Below are 26,623 nucleotides of genomic sequence, written 5' to 3'. Positions count from 1 at the left end.
GTTCACTATACAGCCAACCCTGCAAGTACCAACTTATAGGCAACACAGTACTTAACAAAAGAAATAGTAAAATGCACCTCAAAAAGAGCAATAGAGGATGCATGTGGGAACACATCAAAGACAAATTGCTCGAGTTTAATTCCATCTATTGCCCCTGCAACTGAGGGTATCTTCTTCTCGGCAATGTGATAGCTAATTCCATTCAGCCAACATAAGTAGTCAATTCTATTATCAAAGATAGACAACTGATCTGAAAATTTTTGAAAACATCATCTCTATGCAGCAACATGAACAAAAGCCTCAAGATGATTGCCACAATGATGATTAAGATGGACCACGGTACATGTACAATACAATCCACTGCATCCATACTTCTCACACAAAAAACTAAATAAATCAAATTATAGAAATATAAAAAATAAAAGATATGTGTGACAGGCACAAGAACATAGGACTAAAGATGGAAGAACAAAAACTTTAAATTAAGATGCCAATAGCGCTTGAAAATTTTGTCAACATAGTAAACAAGAAAACAAAGGACCTGAAATATTGAGCCTTGGTAGCCAAAGGCAGCATGTTGTAAGCCGTAAGTTGCATTGTAAACATCCTAGTGATGCAAGTGTTTAGGCCACATGGCAAATAGACGAGAGGTAGTTGAGGTATTGATGGCTATACCAACAATCCACATATGTGTGCATTAGATAATGGTGAACTACAAGGACATACTTCCAAATAGGTGCATGGGTGCATGCATGTGTGAGTTTTGTGTGTGCACGGCGTATATGTGCCCATGCGCACATAGGCATACCTACTTGCCTACCTCTGTGTGTGTGTGTGCGCGCGCGCATGCACGCACGTGCATGCATCTGTGTGGGGTTTTTTTTTTTGGTTCTATGAAGACAGCAAGGCTTTTTTCTTTTTGGCTCTATGCACACATAGGCATACCTGCTTGCCTACCTTAGTGCATGTGTGTGTGCGCGCATGCATGCATGTGTGTGGGGTTGTTTTTTGGCTTGGACTTTATCAAATGCTTGGACTTTGGGCACATCTGCTCACCAAGCCTGTCCTTTTTCTTTGTTACATGCAGTGGCAACTCATCCTTTTCTATATACTTGGATTCTCTAACTCCTCCTAAGCAATTGCACAGACTTCAACTTGGATTCTCTAACTACTATTGGGAGCTTGCAAGGACTTCAATTTCTGATTGGTTTTCATTTTCTCACATAACAAATCTTGAGGATTCCTTTTTCATACCAAAAAATGAAGAAAGGCATATTGCCATCTTGATAGAAGCTTTGGAAATTTTCTGTTTGGGTTCTAGTCTTAAGGTCAATTTCACAAATCAAACTTTCTCTGTCTAGGAACCAATGGCATTGTATGCTTTGGCCTAGTGAAACTTCCCCTTGTGATCACATTTTTCAACATTTGGGGTGTCCTTTGGATGGAATATCGCTCTGAACAAATGAGCAATTTGGGTTACAAAAAAGTATTCTGTCAACAATACGTTTACTAGAAGCTATTCACATGGCATTTCCATGTTCGCCTTTGAATTGTGCAATCAATTAGAATGGTTTACCCATAGTTTTTCCAACCAATTATAATCTTGAAAAAAATAGATATTTCACATTTTATGTCTATGGCAATTGACATCTTTTGGAACACTTTCAAGGGTCAAAAGGGAACCAGGTTCTTGTCAATTAACAAACTAAGCTCTAGTCACCAAAATGAGAGATAAAGTAAATGATCCCATTGCTCCAAAATTGAAGAATTTGACACTGGGCATGCAATTGGCAAGTCTTCAGGCTGTGTGGTATAAGGACAACGAAAATGCAATAAGATATAGTATGAAACTTTGATTAAATTGAGAGCTTGCACTTTAAATTGAGTTACATTAAAATTTTCTCTCAATAAGCAATTCACATCAATTATAAAGGAGGCCCTTAAGTTTAGTCCAATGAACATCTCACTCATTATTAATGAACCAAGCACTAATTATCCCTTTATCACATTCAAAGTTTAATTAAGGAGCAGCTAGTTACTAATTTAGAAAGTTGATCTTGGCTATTTGGAGTCTCCTCTCTCCTTTGAGCAGACTATCTAAGTTAGGAGATAGCCATTCTTTTCTTCTTTGTTGCATGAACTACAAGTTTTGATCCATGGAACATGAGCTAACAGCATATATGGAGTGAGAACAACAGTCAATCTTCTCCTCTCAACATGGGAAATACATTGGGCAGCTTTGTGATTCCATTTAGAGCAAGATATGCTATCATTTTCCATTAAAGCATCATAAAAATGAGTTATTATAGTAGTATGGCCCAAGATCCTCTCTTCTTCTTTGAGATCTCAAGTGTTATGCACTTTTTGTACAAATTTGTCATTAAGAAGGTGATGTTCTCACAGTTTCACCATGAGCAATCCCTCTATTTGTGAGAGAAATAGTGGGGGTTATGCATAACAATTTTCGAGGCAAATGCTCCGCGAAATTAGGTTCAAATGCTGGCTGTAATTTTAAGGGTTTGGTAAGCTGAAGTATTTATATGCATTTTTGAACACACTACACTTGTTCAGAGGCTAAGGATGAAGGCGATAAAATTATTGTGTACCTGTGGATCAGTTGTATTGTGAGAAATCATTGAAATTACAGCCATCTAGAACTAGTTTCAAGCATACATCAACAATCAAAAGAATGCAAAAAAGACGCCAAGAATTAGAGCAAAGAAGTATCATGTGTGATACATGAGCACTCTAGCTCGGGTTGTGTGTCAATTTTTCTTGCTAAATATACTCTAATACTAAATTAAGCATTTGCTAAGGGACAATGCTCAACAAAAGGACGGCAAGATTGAATTTTTGAGCCGCAAGTTTAAATCCCCAAAAAGGGTTGATAAGCCGAAAATCAATGTAAGTCATTCTTTCAAAAGACAAACCAGGCAAAAGGTTATTTGCTAGTGTCAAGAAACTTGTTGAGAAAATGCATAATATGATGCAAACAAATGCTATGTTTGTGAATAAGACACGCATATAGCATGTGAATGCCCAAAACATAAGTCTAAAAATCATTCAAATGACAACAAGGATCAAAAAGGCAAGAAGCATAAAACTACAACTAGATTGCTATTGGGCTACATCATAATCCACTCAAAGAATGAGCAACATCAGATGCATTTAACCACTTTGTTTAAGGAACTTAGAAAATACAAATTGGATATTAAAAAAGAGTGGATTCTTCATGTCAAAGATGCATTTCTTAGATCATATTGTCTCAAAAGCTCACGTTAGAATGGATCTGGCAAAAAAGGAAGCAATATGCAATTGGCCTCATTTCAGAACCTTGCATGATATATAGTTGTGTCTGTACTACAGAAAGTTCATATGCAACTTTGCTGAAATTGTTTTACCCCTTTATGCATTGAAAAAGAAGGGAATTCCATTCACATGGACTTGTAAGAAAATTGTAGCATTTAATAACCTGAAAGAAACACTAACTTCGGATCCAATGTTGATCTTTGCCAAATCTCTAAAAAGCTTTTGTTGTTCAATTTGATGCATGTGGGAATAGCGTTGATGTAATTCTAATGCAAGCATGCCATGTTGTGGCATATAACTGTGGAATCTTACGAGGTGCTAATAAAACTTCTAAAAATTTATGAGAAAGAGTTGCTTGCTGAAATTCATGCTCTTTCCACTTGGAAACACTACATGCTATGGGCTGATTTTGTCATAAAATATTTTCATACTCCGACTAAGTTTTCTAAGAAGCATATGCGATGGGCTAGTTGCTTATCCAAGTTTCACTTTCAAGTAATGCACGTGGAGGGTTAAAATAATGTCATAGCCGATGCACTCTCCACAAAACCACAAGTTTCAACATTGTCTATAGCATATCATCATGAGCTAGATGAGATGAAGACAACACATGTAGAGGATGAAGACTTTGCTAGAGTCTATATTCTCTTATCAAATGGTTATCACCATGAGCACTATACTCTTAAAGAGCACTTCATCAAGGTTATAGTTGAAAGTCATGCACCTTTATATGCAAGATGTCAAGGCATTGATGCTACACAGAAAGCCATTGAGACTTTCTTTTATTGGAAAACTTTGAGACATGATGTGAATCACTTTGTAATCACATGCATTGTATGTAAGAAGGTTAAGTTTTGACTAACATAAAGCACCACATTTGTTGCAGCCCTTCCCTAATCTTGATGGACTATGGGACATCACAGCCATGGAATTTTAACTTTGATCTTCCTAGGATACCTCTACAGAATGATGGCATATACACCATTATTTGCAAGTTTAGCAAACAAGCCCATTCATTCCAATAAGGAAAAAGATAACTATAGATCATATGGCCAGATTATTCATGCAAAACATCTTTAAATATCATGGCATGCCAAACTTAGTAAGAGTGACAAGGATCCTCACATGACAAGTTTTTTTGGAGATATTTTTCAGAACATGGATACAACCCTAGAGTTCTCATCTTCTTTTCATTCACAAACAAATGGGCAATTTGAAGAGGCAAATGCTACTATCTTACATCTTTTGAAATGCTATATGTCAACCAAACGGAAACAATTTTTGCCACTTATGGAATATGCTTATAACAGTAATGCATAATGAACTTGCAAGACACGGTTTGAAATTGTGGAAGGCGAGAAGTATGTCAAAGGATAAGATCTTTGAGGCCAACAAGTATGTCAAGAGTATGGATGAAACTTATGCTAAAGTAACGATAACTCTCCAAAAGACTCCAGCAAAGTAAATTGGATCTTGTTATGTTTTCAAAAGATCCAGTAAAGACCGTCCTTCCCCTAAACTTAAAAAGAGGTATTATGGCCCTTTTCAAGTGTTGCAAAGAATCAATGAGATGGCTTACAAGTTGAAGCTACCTGATCATTGGAAGATTCACAACCCTTTTCATGTGAGCCGTTCTAGGCCTTTCCACGGTTATATACTTCAAAATATCAACGATGAGATGCAACCATAGGTTGAGGAACTTGATGAAACCTTGGCACATAAGAAAAGAAAGGCCAGGTTAAAGTCTCCCATCACTATTTGGTGAAGTTTGCACCACTTGATGCGAAATGGATGGAGAATGATTTGGTAGAATCACATGATCTATGATAGCTTTACCTTGATGCTTTTTCATTGGATCCGACATCAATATGGGCTCAATCCAGCTTAGCAAAGCGCATATCTGGAGCATTGCATGTGATGATAGGGTGACAACGAACTAGAAGTGTGCCCCTGGAATGATCAAATGCAGACTGGGCCTACAAAATGCAGTTGCTGCATTAATGGCAACAATAGAAGCTAATGTTGTCTAGATGGGTGGCGCCCTGTAAGGGTTGGCAAAGCAGGTTGATGACTGGCCAGGCAATGGAAGTCACAGCAGGTGGGAACCTCCAAAATACAGATAGACACCATAGTATTTTCCTTACATGTATGTTTGGGCAAACATCTGAAAAACTAAAGTATGCTATGAGTAACATACTTGTCCCTTCGATCCCGCGTATGAGAAAACAAACATTACAAAGGTTTGAAAAAAATGATATTGGTTATTTATAATATACTTGTCTCATCAAAAAAAATTTAAACAAGTCCCAAGTGCCCAGAACAAACGCTTTTCTCTTGGCATGCCCAAACTTGCTACAATTTTACTTTGGATTGCAAGCAACTTACAAGTGCAGGGGTAGGGGACTTACAACTGCTGAAATTTACTCTAAGTTGACAAGAAAAATTGATAGCTGGACTGCTGTAATTTATTATTTTACATCTCAGGTGCAAGCACAAACAACTGCTGCTACCTGTTTTTTGCACACTTCAGACCCATCATTCGAGACTCTAGACAATCAACATTGCTGTAGCCTCCATCACTCTCTACTCCAAGTCTCAAGGTTACAATGAAAACTTTGTTGTGCTGACTCCCAAAGCTCTTGCTTCACTTCACTGCAAGCTAGCAGCCATGGGAAGAAGAAAGAGATGTGAGTGGGGCCAATGTGACCGTTATAGCACATATTTTGGGCTTCAAAGGTTTTGAGGTTGAGAGATGCAAATGTCCTCTTGCTGATGTAAAAGAAATTGTATGGTCATTGCATGATGGATTGGGTGCAGGTACACCAGATGCGAATGTTGATGCTAAGGTTATTGATTCGCATGAGTCCATTGAGGCTTCTGCAGCTGCAAATGATGCACAAGGCATGTCACACTCAAAGGTGGGCTCTTCTTCCAAAAACAAAGAGCTAACAATAGTCGGGGTGAAAACCTTACATAGACATGATCTTTACAAGCAAGAAAGAATGCAAACATTTAGTGTCCGCATATTCTTTATGCCAAGGACATCCTACAGTTTAAAAGTAACATCTGTGGATTTCTACGTGATGTTGAAAGCAATTGGGGAGGTGGGCTCTATCTATAAGCCCCAAGTTATAAAGTGTTGTGGGGAAGAGAGTTGTTGGAAGAAGCGAAACGCATTGATAAGGATTTGTATGGTGTGCAGGAGAGATGGAAGAAGTATGGATGTACCATTGCATGTGATGGCTGGTCAAATAATAAGCATAGACCTATTATTCATATCATGGCTACTTCCACTCTGTCTTTCTTAACTTTGTTGATACTAGCGGCCACTATAAATTAGGAGAACGTATCTTTGGTAGTCAAAGAATGTGGTTCACGAATACAAGGGTACTGCATCTAGTTGCATTATTGTTGGTAGCTTAATTGAGAAAAAGCGGCCTTCTATATTTGTTAATAGATGTGCTTGCTATTGTTTGGACTTGCTCTTTGAAGACATTGACGAAATTGATGGATTGCTCTAGCCTTGGAGCAAGACACAAAAGTTCTAAGCTTCATTATGTTGGGTTTGACTCACGCCTATGCTCACAAAGGAGTATCGGTGATCCTCGGTAAGACACTAGGGCACTTTTTACTCTCCTTATGAGAGGTCTTTTCCCCCAGTTATATTCTTCTTTATATTATGTGCTAATGTTACACAATTTGAACACTTATTGTGTTTCACACCTTTCGGGTGTGAATGCACATAAACAACCCTAAGGTTTAAGGGTTGTACCTTGTACTTGCACATTCTTTTTTATTATTGCATTAGGAGTCGTGTCTTCACTCTCACACTCTCTTCACTGTCAACTATGTACTCTCAGCTGAGCTTCGATCTTCCCATCTCTCACATTTAGTATTAGAGCTCAGATTCAACTCATGCTCTCGCATCTCTCAGTCTTGTACCAACAACACTCGGATCTACAGACCTCTTGCCTAACTCCAGCTTGGTCAGTTGCTGCCTCTGCCTGCAGGACAGCCCCCAGTTGCCTGCACCACCCAGTCTGCACCAGGTCTGCCACCTACGCCCTGCTCCAACGCTGCCTGCATCACAGAAAGCTGTGTCTCTTGATAGCCTGCGCCACCTGCACTTCCCGGTCCAGAGCTGAGCCACCTTGCCTGCTTGGTCTGCCCGCCAGCTCACCTGAGCGCCGCCAAGCCAAGCTCCCACCACCTATTCTTGCTCCGCCATCAGCACCATGTCTACCATCGTCTCCACCTGCAGCTCGCCACCTCGCCAGCATCCTCGGCTCAAAAAGGAGGTAAAATAGACATTTTTTTAAATTAAAAATTTGAATCTCAAACAGGGGCTTCTGCCCAGGCAGGCTATCTCTGCTCCTAGACATGTCTAGGACACATTTATTGCAAACATTTCTTGAGGTTCACACCAGAAATTTGGGGCTTTTGGGTTCAATGCCGGCATTGGTAGATGTACTTCAGGTTTAGTCTGAAATAGACTAAATTTGTGCATTTTGAACAACAAAATTTTGGGGCTTTTGCATTGTTTGTGCTGCTGAGCACTGTTCGTGCATTGGACAGCGTGTACATTGGACAGTTTTGACAGTGTGTTCAGATTTGTTAATTACAGCATGGTGCCTACTGTAATTTCTGGAAATTTTCAGATTTCCAAGTTGTTCCAATTTTAGCTCTTGCTCTTGTGCTCTTTGAAACAGTGACATTTACCATAGGAAATCAAGGACAAAGTGATGTATTCACATATGTATCCGAGGAGGATAGGTTGGATGGCAACAACTATTCTCTACGGTCTTTCATGATGAAAAATGTGCTGATTGTGAAAAATCTTTGGGATTATGTTAGTGGTGAAGAAGTTTGTCCTAGAGTTGTGGCTCCTGCAACACCTCCTCCAGGAGGGTGTGGTCAAAGGCCCAGTCCAGCTGAGCCACTTCCCCAGAGATCAGCAACACAAAAGGCTTGGGACACACGAAATGCTCAAGCATTGTCACTAATTGCATTGGAGGTTCAGCAATCTATAATCCTGCACATACGGTCTACAGCTTCTTTACGAGACACACGGCTAACACTTGAGCAGATGTTTGCGAGAAAAAATGATACACGCATCTCTTTCTTGAAAGAGCTTAAGAATGTGAAGATGGATGAAGGTAATTCCATGCAGGATCATCTTAACAAAATTCAAGACTTGCATGAGCAGCTAATGAATATAGATGAGTATTATTCATATGCACAGTTGATCTCTACTAATCTAAATTCATTGCCACGCTTTTATTTGGCCTTTCATACAGCCCTAAATCTCACCATGAGAATTTCTCCACAACCACTCACTTTCCTTCAATTTGTTAGTTTGCTCCTAGAAGAAGAGCAAACAAGAAAGAAAGATAACGTGGATGTAATAGCCTCTAAACAAGCTTTTATGGCAAGGCAAAAAGGCAAGGGCAACCTATCTACAAATGCTCCGTAGAGTTCTCGAACTTCGCGTACTTCACAGAGCAACAAGAAACAAAGAGGCACACAAGCCAAGAAGGGCAAGTGCCACTATTGTAAGAAGCCAAGTCATTACATAACAAAATGTAAAAAGCGCATAGCCAAGGAGGAGAAGGAGTCAAGGATGCCTGATTCTGATGCACCTTCTACTGCTACAGAGTTCGCGTCCTTTGTTATAGATCGTGACTATTGTTTCTACACTTGCAGTTATGATTCTTCTTGGGCTGATAGAGCATTTAGCTCTACTGAGGATACTAACCTCTTTGACAGTGGTGCTTCTAGGTATAGTACATCCCGCAAGATATGTTTTCCCCTATTATTGCGGCTGCTATTGGCAAGTCTGTGCAATGTGCCAATAATGCATCTTACCCTGTTAGAGATAGTGGAGAGAGAGTTTTGACAGCCATTGATGGCTCTACTCTCTGTTTGCAAGATGCATTATATTGTTGTAGACCATGAATAGTGTTTCTACACTTACAGTTATGATTCTTCTTGGGCTCATAGAGCATTTAGCTCTACTCAAGATACTAGCACTTGGTTCTTTGACAGTGGTGCTTCTAGACACATTACATCCAGCAGGGATTTGTTTTCCTCTATTATTGCAGCTCCTGCTGGCAAGTCTGTGCAGTGTGCCAACAATGCATCTGACCTTACTAGAGATATAGGGGAGATTGTTTTGACCGCCATAGATGGCTCTACTCTCCATTTGCAAGATGCATTATATGTGCGAGACACAAAGAAGAATATGTTGTTCATTTCTTCTTTGCCAAAGTATCGTATGCAAGCCACATTTGATAATGACAAATGTATGGTCAAGGATAAAGAATTCTTGACTTTGGTTTTGACTAGCACATTATGTCATGGACTCTATAAGTTAGATGCTTATTCGGTTGATCAATCAGACTATTTAGCATCTACTCTTACTCCTACTATGTAACAAGCAAAATTATAGCATGCCCGCACGGGGTATATCAACTATGGCAATTTGATGCTTATGCAATGTACACAGATGTTAGATTGCTTATCTCTCTTGGAGAGACCTCCTAAGCACGTTTGTGAGGGATGCATTTTGGAAAAAAAAGCATCGATTCGCATTTCCTCGTGAGGTTGCTTTTAAGGCAACCGCCAAATTACAGATTGCGCATTTGGATGTATGTGGACCTATGCAGACAAAGTCATTGGGTGGCTGTTATTATTTCGTCACCTTCATTGATAACTTTACTTGTTTTTGTTGAGTCTACTCATTGGTGAAAGAATCAGAGGTGTATGACGCATTTTTGCTTCTTGTTGCACTTGCTGAAAATCAATCTGGCTACAAGATTAAGACTCTCCATTCCGACCGAGGGGGGAAATACATGTCTTCCATGCTAAATAATTTTTTGAAGCAGAAAGGCATCGTCCATTAGTACACTACTACTTATACTCCACATCAGAATGGGGTTACACAGAGGAAGAATCGATCACTCATGGAGATGGCCAAATGTATGCTGAAAGCAAAGAGTTTGCCACATGGTTTTTGGATGGAAGTAGTTGAGTGCTTGCCATGTTTTGAACAGGCACCCTACCAAGGCATTAAAGAATGTTATGCCTTTTGAGACTTCGAACAGCCAGAAACCTTCAGTTGGCCATTTTTGTACTTTTGGGTGTCTTGCGTATGCTCATATTCCCAAGGTACTAAGAAAGAAGTTGGACAACGCTGTTAAATGCATTTTTGTAGGGTACAGCAGTGAGAGCAAAGGATATAGATTGTATGATCCTATTTCCAAGAAAATATTTGTCAATAGAATTGTGCTTTTTGATGAAAAATTAGAATTATCCCTTGCTCGTTTTGATACATATTAGGCTGCCAACAATGCCTTTGAGGGCTGCTGCCCATTTCTTTTGGTGATACAGTTGGAGCTTCAACAAATGAACATAATATTCAGCCAGCTGCTCCATTGAACAATGCAAAAATTCAACCTATGGCTAATCTGAATATTCAGCAAAATGCTGAATTTGAGATTCAGCAAGACCTTGTACACAATCAAGAAGCTAGGTAGATGCCTAGATGGTACTAACAGACTATGAAAGATAGTCATTTAGATGCTCCTATTGCTTGTTGTACTAGAAGACAAGCTCGTTTGCATGATCATGTGAATACAATGGAGTTTGTCATAGCAACACATATAGTTGATGATGAGGAGCCTGAATGTTTTGAGGATACACAACAAAGTGTGCATTGGATGGCAGCAATGCAAGCTGAATTTAATTCTATCATAAAGAATCAAACATGGGATTTAGTGGCATTTCCTGTTGCAAAGAAAGCCATTGGTACAAAGTGGGTCTATAAGCTGAAAAGAAATACAGATGGATCCATTAACAAGTAAGCCAGGCTTGTGCTCAAAGGCTAGGCACAAAAGAAAGGCATTGACTATGAGGAGACATTTGCTCCTACATCCCGTATGACTACCATTCAATCTATGGTTGCTTTGGCTGCCCATCATGGTTGGACTGTGCACCACCTGATATTAAGACTGCATTTTCACATGGGAAACTTCAAGAAGTGTATGTATAGCAGCCCATTGGTTTTGTAGTTGAGGGATCCAAACACTTGGTATGCAAACTGAAAAAGGCTTTGTGTGGTTTGAAGCAAGCTCCCCGAGCTTGGTATGCAAAATTAATGCCTTTTTACTCAACCAAGAGTTCATTAATAGTTCATCAAAGTCTGCTCTTTACGTATGCAAAGAGCAGGTATTCTTGCTGATCATATGTCTTTATGTAGATGATCTTCTGCTCACACGGACACATGTTGATTAGGTTTCAGCATTCAAGAAAAGTTCGCAGCAAACTTTTGAGATGTCAAACTTAGGTCCTTTGCACTACTATTTAGGCATTCAATTCATTCATGATGCTAGAGGCATTGGATTGTCATAGTCCAGATATATTGGTAGACTTCTTGAGAGGTTTGGCTTACAGGACTGCAAGTCAGTTTACACACCAATGGAGACTGGACACAAGCTGTCCTTGCATGATAATAGTGATTTGTTTGACATCAATACGTATGCTCCGACACTTGGATGTCTCATTTATTTATGCAACACAAGGCCAAATATTCAATTTGTAGTCTCAGCCCTGAGCAGATGTATGCACCGCCCACACATGTCGCATTAGCAAGCTATGAGGCGTGTTTTTCATTACTTGGAGGAGACTAGGACTCTTGGATTGCTTTATGCCAAAGGGGGACCACTGGAACGAGTGGAAATTGTTTCTTTCGTGGCTCATCTTGCATCTCTTGGCTTAGCAAGAAACAATCCACTATTGCCACATCGTCTTGTGAAGCCGAATATAAGGCAACTTTCACTACCATAGTTGAATGTGTATGGCTAAGGCATTTGTTGGCTAATCTTGATGTATCTGTCATGGAACCTACTCCTTTGTTTACTGATAGTCAAAGTGCCATTGCAGTGGCATGGAACCCAGTGTTTCATGCACACATGAGACACATAGAGATCCACTATCACTTTGTTGAAGAGAGGCTATATGCAGGAGATATCAACCTTGTCTATGGTCTTACCACCAGTAATGTGGCAAACATCTTCACCAAAGCTCTTCCTCGTGACAAATTTGAAGCATTCTGCAATGCTTTTAATTTGATCTCCTTTGGTGGATGATCATTGTATATTGATCACTCTTCACATGGGGTTTGCCGGGTTTGACTCACGCCTACGCTCACAAGGGATTGTCAATGATCCTCAGTAAGACACTAGGGCACTTTTTACTATCCTTATGGAATGTTTTTTCCCCAAGTAATATTATTCTTTATCATGTGCTTATGTTACACATTTCGGACACTTATCGTGTTTCACACCTTTCGGGTGTGAACGCACATTAACAACCCTACGGTAAGGTTTGTACCTTGTACTTGCACATTACTTTTTTTATTATTGCGTTAGGAGTCGTGTCTTCACTCTCACACTCTCTTCACTGTCAACTGTGTACTCTCAGCTGAGCTTCGATCTTCCCATCTCTCACACATTACAAAAAGACCAACCATTCTCGCCTTCTTTAGAAAGTATAGTAAAAAGGAACCTTTGAAGCATGCTATCATAAGATTTGCACACATGTATATAGTGTTGTCTAATTTGTTGGATAGACAAGTGTATAATCGCTTGCAGGGAATGGTTGTGGGCCCGTAATGGCAAAGGCTTAAAGCTGCCCCTACAAATAAAGGCTGTGAGACTACAGCCATAATTTTGGAACCTATGACTTTGGAGAATGTGAGATTGATACTTAAAAATATTGTGATTGGCTGATAGAGAAGGTGCCACAATGCAAATGATTTATGAGTTCACAAATCGAATCATAGAGAAGATAGAGTATCTAGGTGATGCGGATTTTGCAAGACTTGATGAGATGGAGAGTCTTTGCATTGATCACTGAAACATGATGCATTCACCAATGCATGCAACAAGTTTTGTTTTGCAATGGTATCAAGTTCACCAATAGCTCAAGGGATAGACAGATGATGCAAACAATATGCCCCTTTATAGGGAAATATGTAAGCCGGTGGATACAGAATAGGATCAAAACATAAAGATGGTGGACAATTGACAATATGTTGAGGATGTTACTATGTTTAGGAAGATGGTTGTAGCTTGATCTACCTAACCATAACAAGAACAAACTTGAGTTATTCAGTGGGAGTGTGCTAACTAGGCTATGGTCTTCAAGTTGTGCAAATGTGTGAGGGAGAGTGCGAGAGAGATAAGGAACTAATCGGTGCCTTGCCAATGAAACTATGAACAATACTATCATAAGCAAACTCTACTAAAGGACAAAGATAAATGGTATTCTAACTACCCTAAACATAGGGATGGATTGGCATGGTATAGGGACAGGATGGAACTAGAAGTAGAAGTTCAAAAATGGCCTTCCTATGTTACTATGATATAGATGCAAATCAGCCTTTTGTCTACAATAATTAAAGACCACAAGGAGCACTACAAGCTCAAGAGGGGCAATGCTTTTGGAGAGGAATACAAGGTACAAATCAAATATTGCACAAGAATGCAAAGGCCATATTATGTACTTTGCAAGCATGGGAGACATACTATTACGGGATTTCGATGCATATACTAACAACTTCCAAACATAATTGTATGACCTATGACCCTAACTACATATAAAAAGAGTTTCGCATGACAATACCAAGGATATGTCTCTTGAATATGGATCACATTATCACCAAAATGAAAAATGAACTTAGTGATTTAATTAAAATGAGCTCTAATTTTAGTACCCCTTACTCTTCGCATTTGACACCGAGCATGTAATGGATAAATGTACAAGCTATGTGGTGCTAGGGTAAGGCAAAAGGAACGAGGCACTTCAAACTTTCATTAAATTGAAAGTTTGCAACCTACGTTTTATAATCATTTAAAAGATTCACCCCATAAGCAGCTCACTTAAGTCATAAAGCATGACTTGTGCTTCAATTAAGTCCAATGAGCAGCTCACCTATGAGTAATCACCCAAGCACTAATTTTAGCTCTTTAAAAACCTTGAAAATTCTGATTAAGAAGCAAATGATGACTCATTTAGCAAGTTGGTTTGGCTATTTGGAGTCTCTTTCTCTTTGATTTAAGCAGCCCAACAGTGGAGACCGTCATTCTTCACTTCTTTGCTGCAAGAATTTCATGTTTCAGCCATGGAACATAAACTAACAGCATATATGAAGTGAGGACACCTTCCCAATCTTCTCCTCTCACCATGGGGAATTCATTGGTGTTGAGCTAAGAAATGCATTCCATGCTGATTAGTGACTTAAACAGCCCCAAAACAAGCTTAATTTAATGAGAACCCTAAAACAGGGAGAGGTTTGAGAGAGTTCAGTGAAACCCTAATTTGGGAGAGTCCATCCTCATCTATAAATAGACACACTGACCCCATTCAGCCTCAATCTCTTCTGTGCAGGCTCTCACTCTTCAGTGGAGCTTTCAGCCATTAGTCTTCTACCACGTGGTTGTCCAACCTTCATGACTGCTACCACTCTCTCTCCATCTGCCCTAGCACCTTCCTCCTAGCTGTCGCCCACTGTCTTGTGCCCTTCCCTCTACTACATTTGACCCTATTCTTCATCGCCAACATCTCCACCATCATCTGTCTTCTGTGTTTGTACCTCCAATGTGTGGGAAACAGCTAGCAGCAGCCCATCTCCCTCATCATGCGACCTTCTCTTCCCATGTTTGGACCTCTCCATCATTTGGCAGCAACTGGCAACATCACTCCTAGCAACACTCCTACTACTACGCTTTCAACTCTTTGCTGTCACTTTCATCATCAGGCATCATCCTCTACAACTGCGTACCTCCTAGTGATCAACGTTCGGTGTTCCTCCTCACTCCCATACTCCGACTGGTGGTCACAGACTTGGGATCTGTCTCTTGTGGACCTCACTCTCCGACACACTACTCTACCCTTGGGCACACTGTATACTCTTACATTCATTTACAGCATTCATTCACTTCAGACTTCTTCCTATCCCCTCGTCTGTTTGTGTTTGAGTTTCTGTGTTTGAGTTTTGGGTTTTGCATTTAGGGTTTGAGTTTTTCTTTCTATGTGTGTGTTTGTCTCGTTGTGCTTCTATCGTGGTCGTACACTATGTTTCCTTAGTGCAAAACCCAACGGAGCCTCCACAATCTTCTTCACAATTGGGCAACTCTATAATTCCATTTACAGGAAGATATGTTTTTTTTTTAAAACCTAACTCTCATCAAAACAAGTTATAACAATGCAACAAGCTAAGATTCTCTCTTCTTTGAGATCTCGAGCCTTGTGCACATTCTAGACAGCTTTGTCATGGAGAAAGTGATATATTCACGATTTCATTGTGAGAAATCCCTTTTATTATGAGGGGGAAAAAGTGGGATTCAATGAAAATTATGTAGGATACTTCTCAAGCCAAATAATCCATGAAATGGGGTTAAGATGTCGGTTGTCATTTTTAAGGTTTGGCAAACTGAAGTATCCATTTGCATTTTTAGACAGACTATAATTGGTTGGAGATCAACATTGAAGTTAAGGTTATTGTACACTTGTAAATTAGTTCTGCCACGAGAAATCGTTAGAAATATAGTTTGGAGCATGTCAAAGCGGGATTATAGCTCTTCTGTTGTGGGAACTGAATGGAAAATTCAAGGGAAATGCAAAGTGATATTTAATCGAGTGTATGTATTAGGGATTAGAGAAGTTGCCCCTTCGTTTTGAGCATGAATTGGATGTTGTCATACTGTGGCAGCTATATAGGTCTAAATGGCCTTGGGATGGCCAAGGGATAAAGCAATGGCATTATGACATGAATTGTTGTTATGACTTGGTTACATCTTGTCAATGCGTGTATTCTTGAGGGCTTTTGTATATCTTGGTTAGTTGTTTTTATACACATCATAGACATCAGCTTTGAGGATAATCACATAACCCATATTAGAGTGGATGTCTCTCTCCTTGCGGTAGCTCAGTATATTCAAATCTCTAGCAGGAAAAGCATATATGATATGCTAAATCTGATGGCTGAATGGAATGGATTCTTAACTACATGGCCATCTTTGGTTTCAAAAGAAGTTGCGGTCTAAAATTGCATAATATCAAGGTATAGATGCTACTAAAAGTAGTTAAAGATTTTCTTTGCCAAATTTGAGACAAGAGATGGACAGTTTTGTACGGGATATACATTGCCTAGATACAACTTTTAGGTTTGTTGCTCCCTTGTCTTTGTAGATAGTGAGCTTTGAGACTTCTATGATCAGTTTGGCAAACGCTCCTCTCTCTATAACTCTGCTATTCACTAGTGTAGTAAGCACCACTTTGATAGACATGGTTTTATACAATCGTGATTACTTGTTTACTAGTATAGTGACTACTATCTTGCACAATGCACATTGACAGTACATGGAGTAATAGCGCTATATTTGGTTACTTTGAAAGTTATATGGAGAAGTGCACATTGACATTAGGGTTACTAGGAAACATGCATTGTTCATTTTGAATGCTACGTTGTATCTTCACTATGTGCAATCCAAGTCGCTTGCAATCTTTCAAGAAGGCGTATGTCAAAAGACTGAGTAATTAACTTACTAATTCAATTAAAATAACTCTAATCCTAATATCCCTAGCTCTTGGCAAGGTGACCATTGCACCAACAATGAAGGATTTAATATCCAACAATACAGTGGACAAGTGTATATACTATGTGGTACAAGGGTATAGCAAAAGCAATAAGATGCAATGTGAAACTTTCACTGAATTGAATGTTTGCGCCTTGAGTTTTTATGATCATTCAAAGTTGCATCCAATAAGCTACTCATTTAAGTTATAAAGTAGACTTGGTGCTTAAATTTAATCCAATGAGTAGGTCACTTAAAATTAACCACCCAAGCATTAAATAGTGCTATTCAATTATGTCATAACACAATAGAAAAAAAAAATTCTCCTTTCCATCATTTAACATATTTAATTCTAAAATTTGTTTTCTTTGCATTTACTAGATATAAAGGAAAATACACTAGATTTGGCTCCATTGATAAGCAATCACAGCTTATGGTGGACCCACGCAGTGGGTTAAAGAAAAGATAGTACACACTTCCATCTATATGGTCCGATTTGGCACAAATTATTGCGAGAATTAGGCACGTAGGTGAAAATGCTCACTCTAGGAGGGTATCTAAGATGCTCATATACAAACTTAACCATAAATGAGATACAGTAATCTTATTCTTTTAGAAAAAATTTTGGATAAAATGAATCATCCCCAAGCAATTTGGCTACAAATACGGTATCATAATGATAGCCTAAGATTCAAAATTTTAACAAAGTTTAAAATATACAACTATGACTCCTAAAGAAATTACAATTTGCATGGGAGTGAACCCGATTCTCACTTCTTTTGATTAAATGTGTTGTAGTGCAATAAGATGATTTCACCTCCAAATTCCCGATGCTTAAGATATTTTAGTATTTTTCCAAAAAAAAAATTGTTTTCTTTCCATCACCCTTCCTTATTTGACTAGCTTTAGATGTTTTTCGTGGTCTACTGGCTGATCACTGATTATTCCTTTGACTGTGCTTTGATTGCTCTGACCAGACCCTTTGACTATTGAATTTTCACCTTGAATTTTCACCATCCTTCCACAACCTTCTCCATTTGGGTTTTGATTTTTGTCACCTAAAATTGCATTTTCATAGAAGAGACGTATGCATATGATATGTTCATTCTTCTTCTTTCATCCACCATAGCTCACTGCCATGTCCTAGATCTCGCTCATTTCGACATGGTATCAGAGCCCAATCGGGCACGGCATTGCTTCTCCAGCCTCTCTTGATTTCTCTCAAAAAAATCGGGAACCCCTCCAGGCCACACGCACCACCTTGAAACCGGGTTACGCCATAGCCTCCGCTCTCTCTCTCTCTCCCATTTGTCTCTTCATCGTCCATTGTTTTTTGCTGGCCGAGAGCAATCGTCCTCCTCCTGTCGACTCAAACATCTACAACATCGTCCTGCTGATTGAAGCTTGCACGACTGCATCCTGGATCTCAAAACTGACCTCCTTTGACTCTCCTCCTTCGCTAGGGTGACCATCGCAGATAACAGAGGCGGATCCACTGCAGCCTGTGCGTCCCGTGGTTTCACTGCTTGCACCACTCACACAGCATCGGTAGTGCGGTGTCTCCAAGAGTCAATCAGCAGGGACTCCAGCCCTCTGGCCTTTCGCAGATTGCATCGCACCATCAATATCTCCTACTCAGGCCTATTTTCGGACAGATTTTAGATGGATCATCTGAATTGCAACACGTGAGTTCTCCACCGATTGCAATAACGATCTTCATATGAGTGTATCTCGACCTTGCAGAGCCGATAGAAACCAGGGTGCAAGCAGATAGTTTGCCATCTTTTGAGAAAAGCCTTAAAGAATAACTATGGAGTAAATTTGATTCTATCTGTGACCTACAGCAATTGTTTTGCTGCAGTACAGTCCTTTTTTTCATATCTGCTTCCATAGTAGTCTTCATTTTTGTGCATGTTTATCTCAAACCAGTTGGCATTAATGTGAAGATCCAAAGTTATGAAGAGTGATACAATTCTCCTTGCCAAATTGTACTACATAAAAGATGCTTTTTCTACAGGAAGACCAAGCATTCAACATCAAGCTCAAGCTCCTCTTCCATCTCACTCCATTGAAATTTTGCCACTCTGATCTGAGCTCCCAACTAAGTTTCAACCAAGGATTCAAGTGTCTTACCCGCAAGATTTGTCCATCACACCAGCAAGGAGGGGACTCAAGCAACCGGTTCATCAAGCAAAGCAACAACAAGCTTCAAGAATCATCATCTTCAAACCATAGTATCTCTTGATACTAATTCAGTGCTTCTTGGCATTTTTTGCGGTGACACAACTACTCTTATTACTCACTTATACTATGTAGAAGATGTTACTCTACCTACAAGAAGACATGGAGCTACCTATATCCAAATGCCATCAGTGTATCCATTTGAAGACCTTGAAGACATGGAAGTGCAAAAGTTTGAAGACATTTCCGCTACCTCAAAGATTGTACCTTTGCTTGAGAAGGACCATAAAGACAAGAACCAGATGACTAATGCAAGCAAAGTCCATGAAAATGATGACCATGAAGGAAAGATCAAAGAGAAGAAGAATAAGAAGAAGAAGCAGAAAAATCATGAAGACTCTGAAGCAGCAATCAAAGTGAACAACAAGTACATGATCAAAAAGGGCAAGCTGGACTACTCCGACAAGAAGACCTACAATGAATTTAATATCTATGTCAAAAGTAATGCTGAAAACTGCAAGGGCCTGCCGGTCCTTGATCCAAATTTTTACTAACTTCTTTAGCCTTGTAATGTCTAGCCCAAATGTCTTTATCATAAGCTTGTAAAACTCCTCATGTAGCCTTGTACTACAGCCTCTGTAAGGCCCCTGCTACAGCCTCTGGATGACCATCATGTTTGTGGTACCCACACTTAGCCTTTTTTGCGACAACCTCTGGTGTTTTGCCATGTTTATGGTGTGCCCACACTTTGCAGGTGTTACTTTCACTAAAGCCTCTACACACTTTGTACTTTCTGGTCGTGATTGAGGAGGGGTGTTGAGATAGCAATCACACCTAATGTAGCCTCTTTGTATGAGGCAGTCTGGGCTTAGGACATGCAGGCTGCAGCAATCCCATATGCACAGAGAGGGAAGATTGCTACCCATCCAACAACTATAAAGCATTGTACTTGACTACCACTTTCCATATGGAATGAATACAATGTCATGATGCTTTGTACTTTCAGTTAAGTGTCTTGTCATTGTCAGTCATACACAAGATTGTGTTTACGAGTCCAAGTATCAATCTTGGAACCTAATTCACTTGTGTAACAAATAGTGCATTTGTCTCTATCATCATGAGTTCATTCTTCTTCTTTCATCCACCATAGCTCACTGCCATGTCCTAGATCTCGCTCATTTCGACATCAAACAAGGTTGCACCAGAGGCTGTCGCAAAACAAGGTTGCACACCATAAACATGGCAAAACACCAAAGGCTGTCGCAAAAAAGGCTAAGTGTGGGTACCACAAACATGATGGTCATCCAGAGGCTATAGCAGGGGCCTTACAGAGGCTGTAGTACAAGGCTACATGAGGAGTTTTACAAGCTTATGATAAAGACATTTGGGCTAGACATTACAAGGCTAAAGAAGTTAGTAAAAATTTGGATCAAGGACCGGCAGGCCCTTGCAGTTTTCAGCATTACTTTTGACATAGATATTAAATTCATTGTAGGTCTTCTTGTCGGAGTAGTCCAGCTTGCCCTTTTTGATCATGTACTTGTTGTTCACTTTGATTGCCGCTTCAGAGTCTTCATGATTTTTCTGCTTCTTCTTCTTATTCTTCTTCTCTTTGATCTTTCCTTCATGGTCATCATTTTCATGGACTTTGCTTGCATTAGTCATCTGGTTCTTGTCTTTATGGCCCCTTTCAAGCAAAGGTACAATCTTTGAGGTAGCGGAAATGTCTTCAAACTTTTGCACTTCCATGTCTTCAAGGTCTTCAAATGGATACACTGATGGCATTTGGATATAGGTAGCTCCATGTCTTCTTGTAGGTAGAGTAACATCTTCTACATAGTACAAGTAAGTAATAAGAGTAGTTGTGTCACCGCAAAAAATGCCAAGAAGCACTGAATTAGTATCAAGAGATACTATGGTTTGAAGATGATGATTCTTGAAGCTTGTTGTTGCTTTGCTTGATGAACCGGTTGCTTGAGTCCCCTCCTTGCTGGTGTGATGGACAAATCTTGCGGGTAAAACACTTGAATCCTTGCTTGAAACTTAGTTGGGAGCTCAGATCAGAGTGGCAAAATTTCAATGGAGTGAGAAGAGTGAGATGGAAGAGGAGCTTGAGCTTGATGTTGAATGCTTGGTCTTCCTGTAGAAAAAGCATCTTTTATGTAGTACAATTTGGCAAGGAGAATTGTATCACTCTTCATAACTTTGGATCTTCACATTAATGCCAACTGGTTCGAGATAAACATGCACAAAAATGAAGACTACTATGGAAGCAGATATGAAAAAAATGACTGTACTCCAGCAAAACAACTGCTGTAGGTCACAGATAGAATTTTACTCCATAGTTCTTCTTTAAGGCTTTTCTCAAAAGATGGCAAACTATCTGCTTGCACCTTGGTTTCTATCGGCTCTGCAAGGTCGAGATACACTCATATGAAGATCGTTATTGCAATCGGTGGAGCACTCACGTGTTGCAATTCAGATGATCCATCTAAAATCTGTCCGGAAATAGGCCTGAGTAGGAGATATTGATGGTGCGATGCAATCTGCGAAAGGCCAGAGGGCTGGAGTCCCTGCTGATTGACTCTTGGAGACACCGCACTACCGATGCTGTGAGTGGTGCAGGCAGTGAATTCACGGGATGCACAGGCTGCGGTGGATCCGCCTCTGTTATCTGCGATGGTCACCTTGGCGAAGGAGGAGAGTCAAAGGAGGCCAGTTTTGAGATCCAGGATGCAGTCGTGCAAGCTTCAATCAGCAGGACGATGTTGTAGATGTTTGAGTCCACAGGAGGAGGACGATTGCTCTCGGCCAGCAAAAAACAATGGACAACGAAGAGACAAATGGGAGAGAGAGAGAGAGAGAGAGAGAGAGAGAGAGAGAGCGGAGGCTATGGCGTAACCCGGGTTCAAGGTGGTGCGTGTGGCCTGGAGGGGTTCCCGATTTTTTTGAGAGGAATCAAGAGAGGCTGGAGAAGCAATGCCATGCCCGACTAGGCTCTGATACCATGTCGAAATGAGCGAGATCTAGGACATGGCAATGAGCTATGGTGGATGAAAGAAGAAAAAATAAACATTACCTCTGAAGTTGATGATTTTGTTGGCAAATTGGACTAAATTTTGTAAGTGTGGTGCTAACAAAAAAACAACACACTAGTAGCGATACCATCCAATGATGAACATACCCTACACTAGAAGGGTGGCTTGACACTAGATACTACAATTGGATACCTATGGATAATATCCCATATGATTCGTCTCTTTAGCAAGAATTAGATCTAGACTTCTGAATCATTTACTTTTCAAACTTAAATCTGTATCTATATCTATATTGTATGCATCTCATTGTTTAAACAATTCATGATGGGGTGACATCTAGAAATGTACCACAAACTCCTAAGTCACAAGGGTCTTTATGGCCTACACACCCCCCCCCCTCCCAAATCAACGGCATTGGTCAGAGCATTCTCATCAATTGGCTCACAAGCTATTCCGATTGAGATACCAGCACAAGATGCAAGTAATTTTGGCACAAACACCATGTAGCGACCCCCCGATGCTCCTTTAAGTCCTTCTCTGTTGTATTGATGAATGTGAAGTAGAATGGGATGAGCCTGATCAAAGTGCTCTAATTCCATGTGTATCAATTCGATATTGGCTTCTGTATGAGGCCATTGTTTTTACTTTGGTCAGAGGATATAGTTTGTCATTTTCCTTTTCAAGTTCCTGGTCTTCATTTTCTACTCAAGACATTTAGTTTCCTTGAGTTTTTTATCATCAATACTTTTGTCTCATATGCGATTTGGGCTGTGGTAGATGTTACTATATCTTTCTTGTTTTTTCTCATGCAATACATTTACTTAGTAGACATTACCTGAATTACTTGGCTTTTATTCCAGTTTATTTTATGCTTCACTATAAGCCTCAAATCTAATATGTAACTTTGGCCTTTTGTCAATGTTAATATCCCTCCCTCTCTCCCCCCATCTTTCCAACATTGCATCCCTCCCTTCCTCCCTCTCCCTCTTGACCAGTTATATAGTCTTAATGTTCAAACATGGTTATGCTTAAATGTGAAGCCAACCATGGGCAAAAGTATTGAAGAAAGAGAGTGTACACACAATATTGAAGAAAGAGAGTGTACACACAACACATAGGCATGTACATTGCACATACATGATGCTGACCGGTCTTAAATCCTTGTTTTCCTTAAATCAATAGGGCTTAAAGTACATGAAAAGGTCACTTGTGCAAGTGGACATATATGTTTAGCTGCTGCCATTAACATTAAACCATGGAAGCAATAAAATAAACAGTAGAGAACACACACACACACACACACACACACACACACACACACAAAACAAAAACAAGAACAGATTACTGACATGCTTTCTTTTTCAAGCTCCCCAGTTATGTCGCTCAAAAAGTCGAGAGAAAACATGTGCAAGCAAACCTGATGTCAAAAATAACAACTATTAATCCATAAGAAGCTTTGGTCTCCACATTGTCATCAAGTACCCAACAAGACAAACAGTTCTTTAATTTAGAAAACATCTTTAGAAGTTGATTAATGTCACACACTCCAATGAATAATCAGCTTCTAAGGTCCAAAAATCCAAAAAGTTAATTTCTGTCACCATCTTCTATTTATACACACTAATTGAGGACTGTGTAAAAAAATAAATTCAAAGAAAGGAGAATCCATTGACAAACACCTCAGAAATAAACATCCCGATGTAAAACCTTGATGTGCAATTAAGGTGCAGGCTCAAGGATAATTGCAGAGAAAGGATGCAACACCTCACAACAAACATCCCAACATAAATCATTGATTGTGCGATAACAAATTTATGACCACGCAACATTCTGTCAAAGAAGTGACTAGTCTCAACTTACAACGTGAAAAGTCCTCCAGATAGCAACCTTTAAGAAACCCAAAGGGTAGTAACAATAAGCTTAATTCGCAAAGCACTTAACCGTCATATGAAACCAGCGATTAAAAAACCATTAACACACTTAGCATACAGGAACACACTGCTCCTACACAGAGAGACAAAACATAGATTGGCCCCTAAAGCTTGGGGCTCAACAGTAAATCTTTCAGATTACTCAAGCCTTTTGAACCAAGTACAAAGGACACTAGCAGACTCTTGTTCTTGCACCTGCTCTTCCAGCCCTGCCTGCTTACTAAGCCACAAGCTGCTCTCACCAGTTGTGGGTACCAGACTCTGTATCTGACTGGATCTGCCTTAAAAACTGCAAATTTCTACATACACTCCCCAGAAAACACTTCCATGCAGATCAAGCCCACTATGAACAGCAAATCTTATGCCCTCAAGGGAGAGAATTCTTGCAGAGAGCCTTCACACAGCCCTACACAGAAAACCTATACATGATAGAGAAGCTTCAGGCTATCACAGATATCAAAGACTTCAACTCAGCCTTACAAGATGCTGTCCAACTTCCATCTACACACACACAAGAAAACTCTATTTCTTACAGTAAACTACATGAATCTAGAAAAACACATGCACACAGTCCAAGACAGCTGCATCAGCAAAAGTGCCCATTGAGGACAAAGAAAGTTGCTCCCGACCTACACTCAACCCTAGAAAGCAAGCATTATCTTCATGGTGGAGCAAGAACAAGAAGAGGCCTTCACAAGAAAAGCAAGCAGAACAAACAGAGAACATGAAAGGCAAGGAGGAGAAATAGATAGCAATAGGGGCATAGGGGCAAAGCCACCAGGTTTCCAGACTTGTGAGGGATCTTTACCCCTCTATTGAGCTACCATAGCAGCTCCTTAACTGACACCCCGCAAGATGGACTGACAACTTCTGTTACCTGTAACCTCCAACCCAAAACAACCACAACCCAATGCAAACAACCCTCGATGCATTCGATGCAGCTACACTCACTTGCATCAAGATTGCCCTAAAGGAAGGGCATCTAGTAACAGTCCATTTGTGCCTACTAAGCCTAACATCTCCACACACACAATCAAGGCTGTCACTATCAACCTTGAAGATGAAGAGCTGGTTCCGTTTGTCTATCTTAGGGTCTAATTATTTTCTAAACGAGAGCACATAGTTGAAGCTCTCATTGACAAGAGATCCAAAGTGGAAAGCTCTTGAGATTGAAAACCACTTAAGATGAGGCCAAGGGTAATTAGAGCCTCAAACATAGAGAAAGAGGAGCTTTTTACAGCAGAGAGGCCTACAGGACACACGGACTTAAAGAACCTTCAGTTTCACACTCCCGTGAAGGCAGTTGGAGAGCGAAAAAGGCAAATCAGGCTTGCAATGAAACTAACCTCTTATACAATTTAAAGGGACTAAATTATTGTGTAGAGCCATTCAATACTGCTGAAATCAGAAAGCGATGAAAACACATTGCTCCTCCACAAAGCCATCAACACAAATTGGCTCTTGGACAAAGACACCAACACTAGAATGGCCCCAAACCCTAACACCCCCTTGCAATAGTTTTTCACTTCATTTGAGAAGCTTTTATATAGAGAATACTATCCCAATTGTCCCTCGCTCATAGATTTCCAGCACTATAAGTATCACAACACAACAAAACATGAATTTGTATCTTTTCGACTAACTTCTATATTTAATTATTTTATTAAATTTATTTACTTTATAGTTATTAAGATATCTAGAAAAGTGTATTAGCATTGGCTATTGATGAGTGATCACACCTTATCCGGGCCCACGATGTGGGTTAGAAAAAAGATAGAACACACTTCTACCTAGACAACTCGATTGGGTGTGTATCATTGGAACTAAAGTATACTAGGGTTACACTCACATATAGAAAGAATTAATTCCTTGAAATAGGGACTAGATTTGCCACAATAGACAATTACAATCAGCAAGGTGGTGTGATTATGAAATGATGTGCATCTACAGACTAAAAGCTTAAAATGCATTTATCTTTGTATAGAAAACTCAAATAAAGATTTTAACATTCTTTTTGTAATATACTCGAAAAGAGCTTTCATATTGGGGGATCCCTAAATTTAAGGGAATATCTATATTTTAGGAGGTCCCTACATTTTAGGAGTCTTGGATCGGCCTACAAATACTAGTTTTTTAAAAAAAGGGATGACATTCTGAAAATAGTAAGTTTTATGTTCTAGTAGTGTTTACTAAATTTGGTTGTTTCTACTCTTGATAATTTTCAGATCAAAAAGAAAGGCCATAGAGAAGGGATAAGTGTCTCACACATACTTCAAAGTTTCCGACCACTTGTAGCATCTCATGATATGTGGCTAGACGCTTGTCTTGTGCTACTCCACTTTCCTTTTTTGCACTAACTCTTCCCTTTCTCCTATAAAGAGAGCTCGTCTTTCCTCATTCTATATCAATTTTCTTACAATAGCTAAAGATAGCCCAAAGTTAGCCCCATCCATCTCCATCATCATCCTCCACTTCTCCATAATCAAATACCTCGATATTCCCATTTCTTTTGTTGTTGTTTTACAAG

At 39.7% G+C, this 26,623-nt stretch overlaps 1 protein-coding gene across 3 annotated transcripts in view; it reads right to left on the bottom strand.

Moving 5' to 3' along the window:
- The window catches only part of LOC148037737 (UDP-N-acetylglucosamine diphosphorylase 2-like), a 140,172-nt gene that overhangs the window by 24,415 nt on the left and 89,134 nt on the right, over nt 1-26,623 (bottom strand). For all 3 annotated transcript variants that reach the window (XM_087676691.1, XM_087676690.1, XM_087676692.1), the window contains 2 exons: nt 23,515-23,582; nt 78-192 (listed from right to left, as the gene is read on the bottom strand). In XM_087676691.1, coding sequence (XP_087532817.1) covers nt 78-192; nt 23,515-23,582 — 183 coding nt within the window. The remainder of the gene's footprint in view (nt 1-77; nt 193-23,514; nt 23,583-26,623) is intronic.

Source organism: Lygodium microphyllum, chromosome 4 (assembly GCF_053477565.2).
Source record: "Lygodium microphyllum isolate KBCC chromosome 4, Lygodium_microphyllum_v1.1.10, whole genome shotgun sequence".
NCBI lineage: Eukaryota > Viridiplantae > Streptophyta > Polypodiopsida > Schizaeales > Lygodiaceae > Lygodium > Lygodium microphyllum.
Note: the sequence above shows the minus strand (reverse complement) of the source record. Positions and strands in the feature narration are given on the sequence as shown.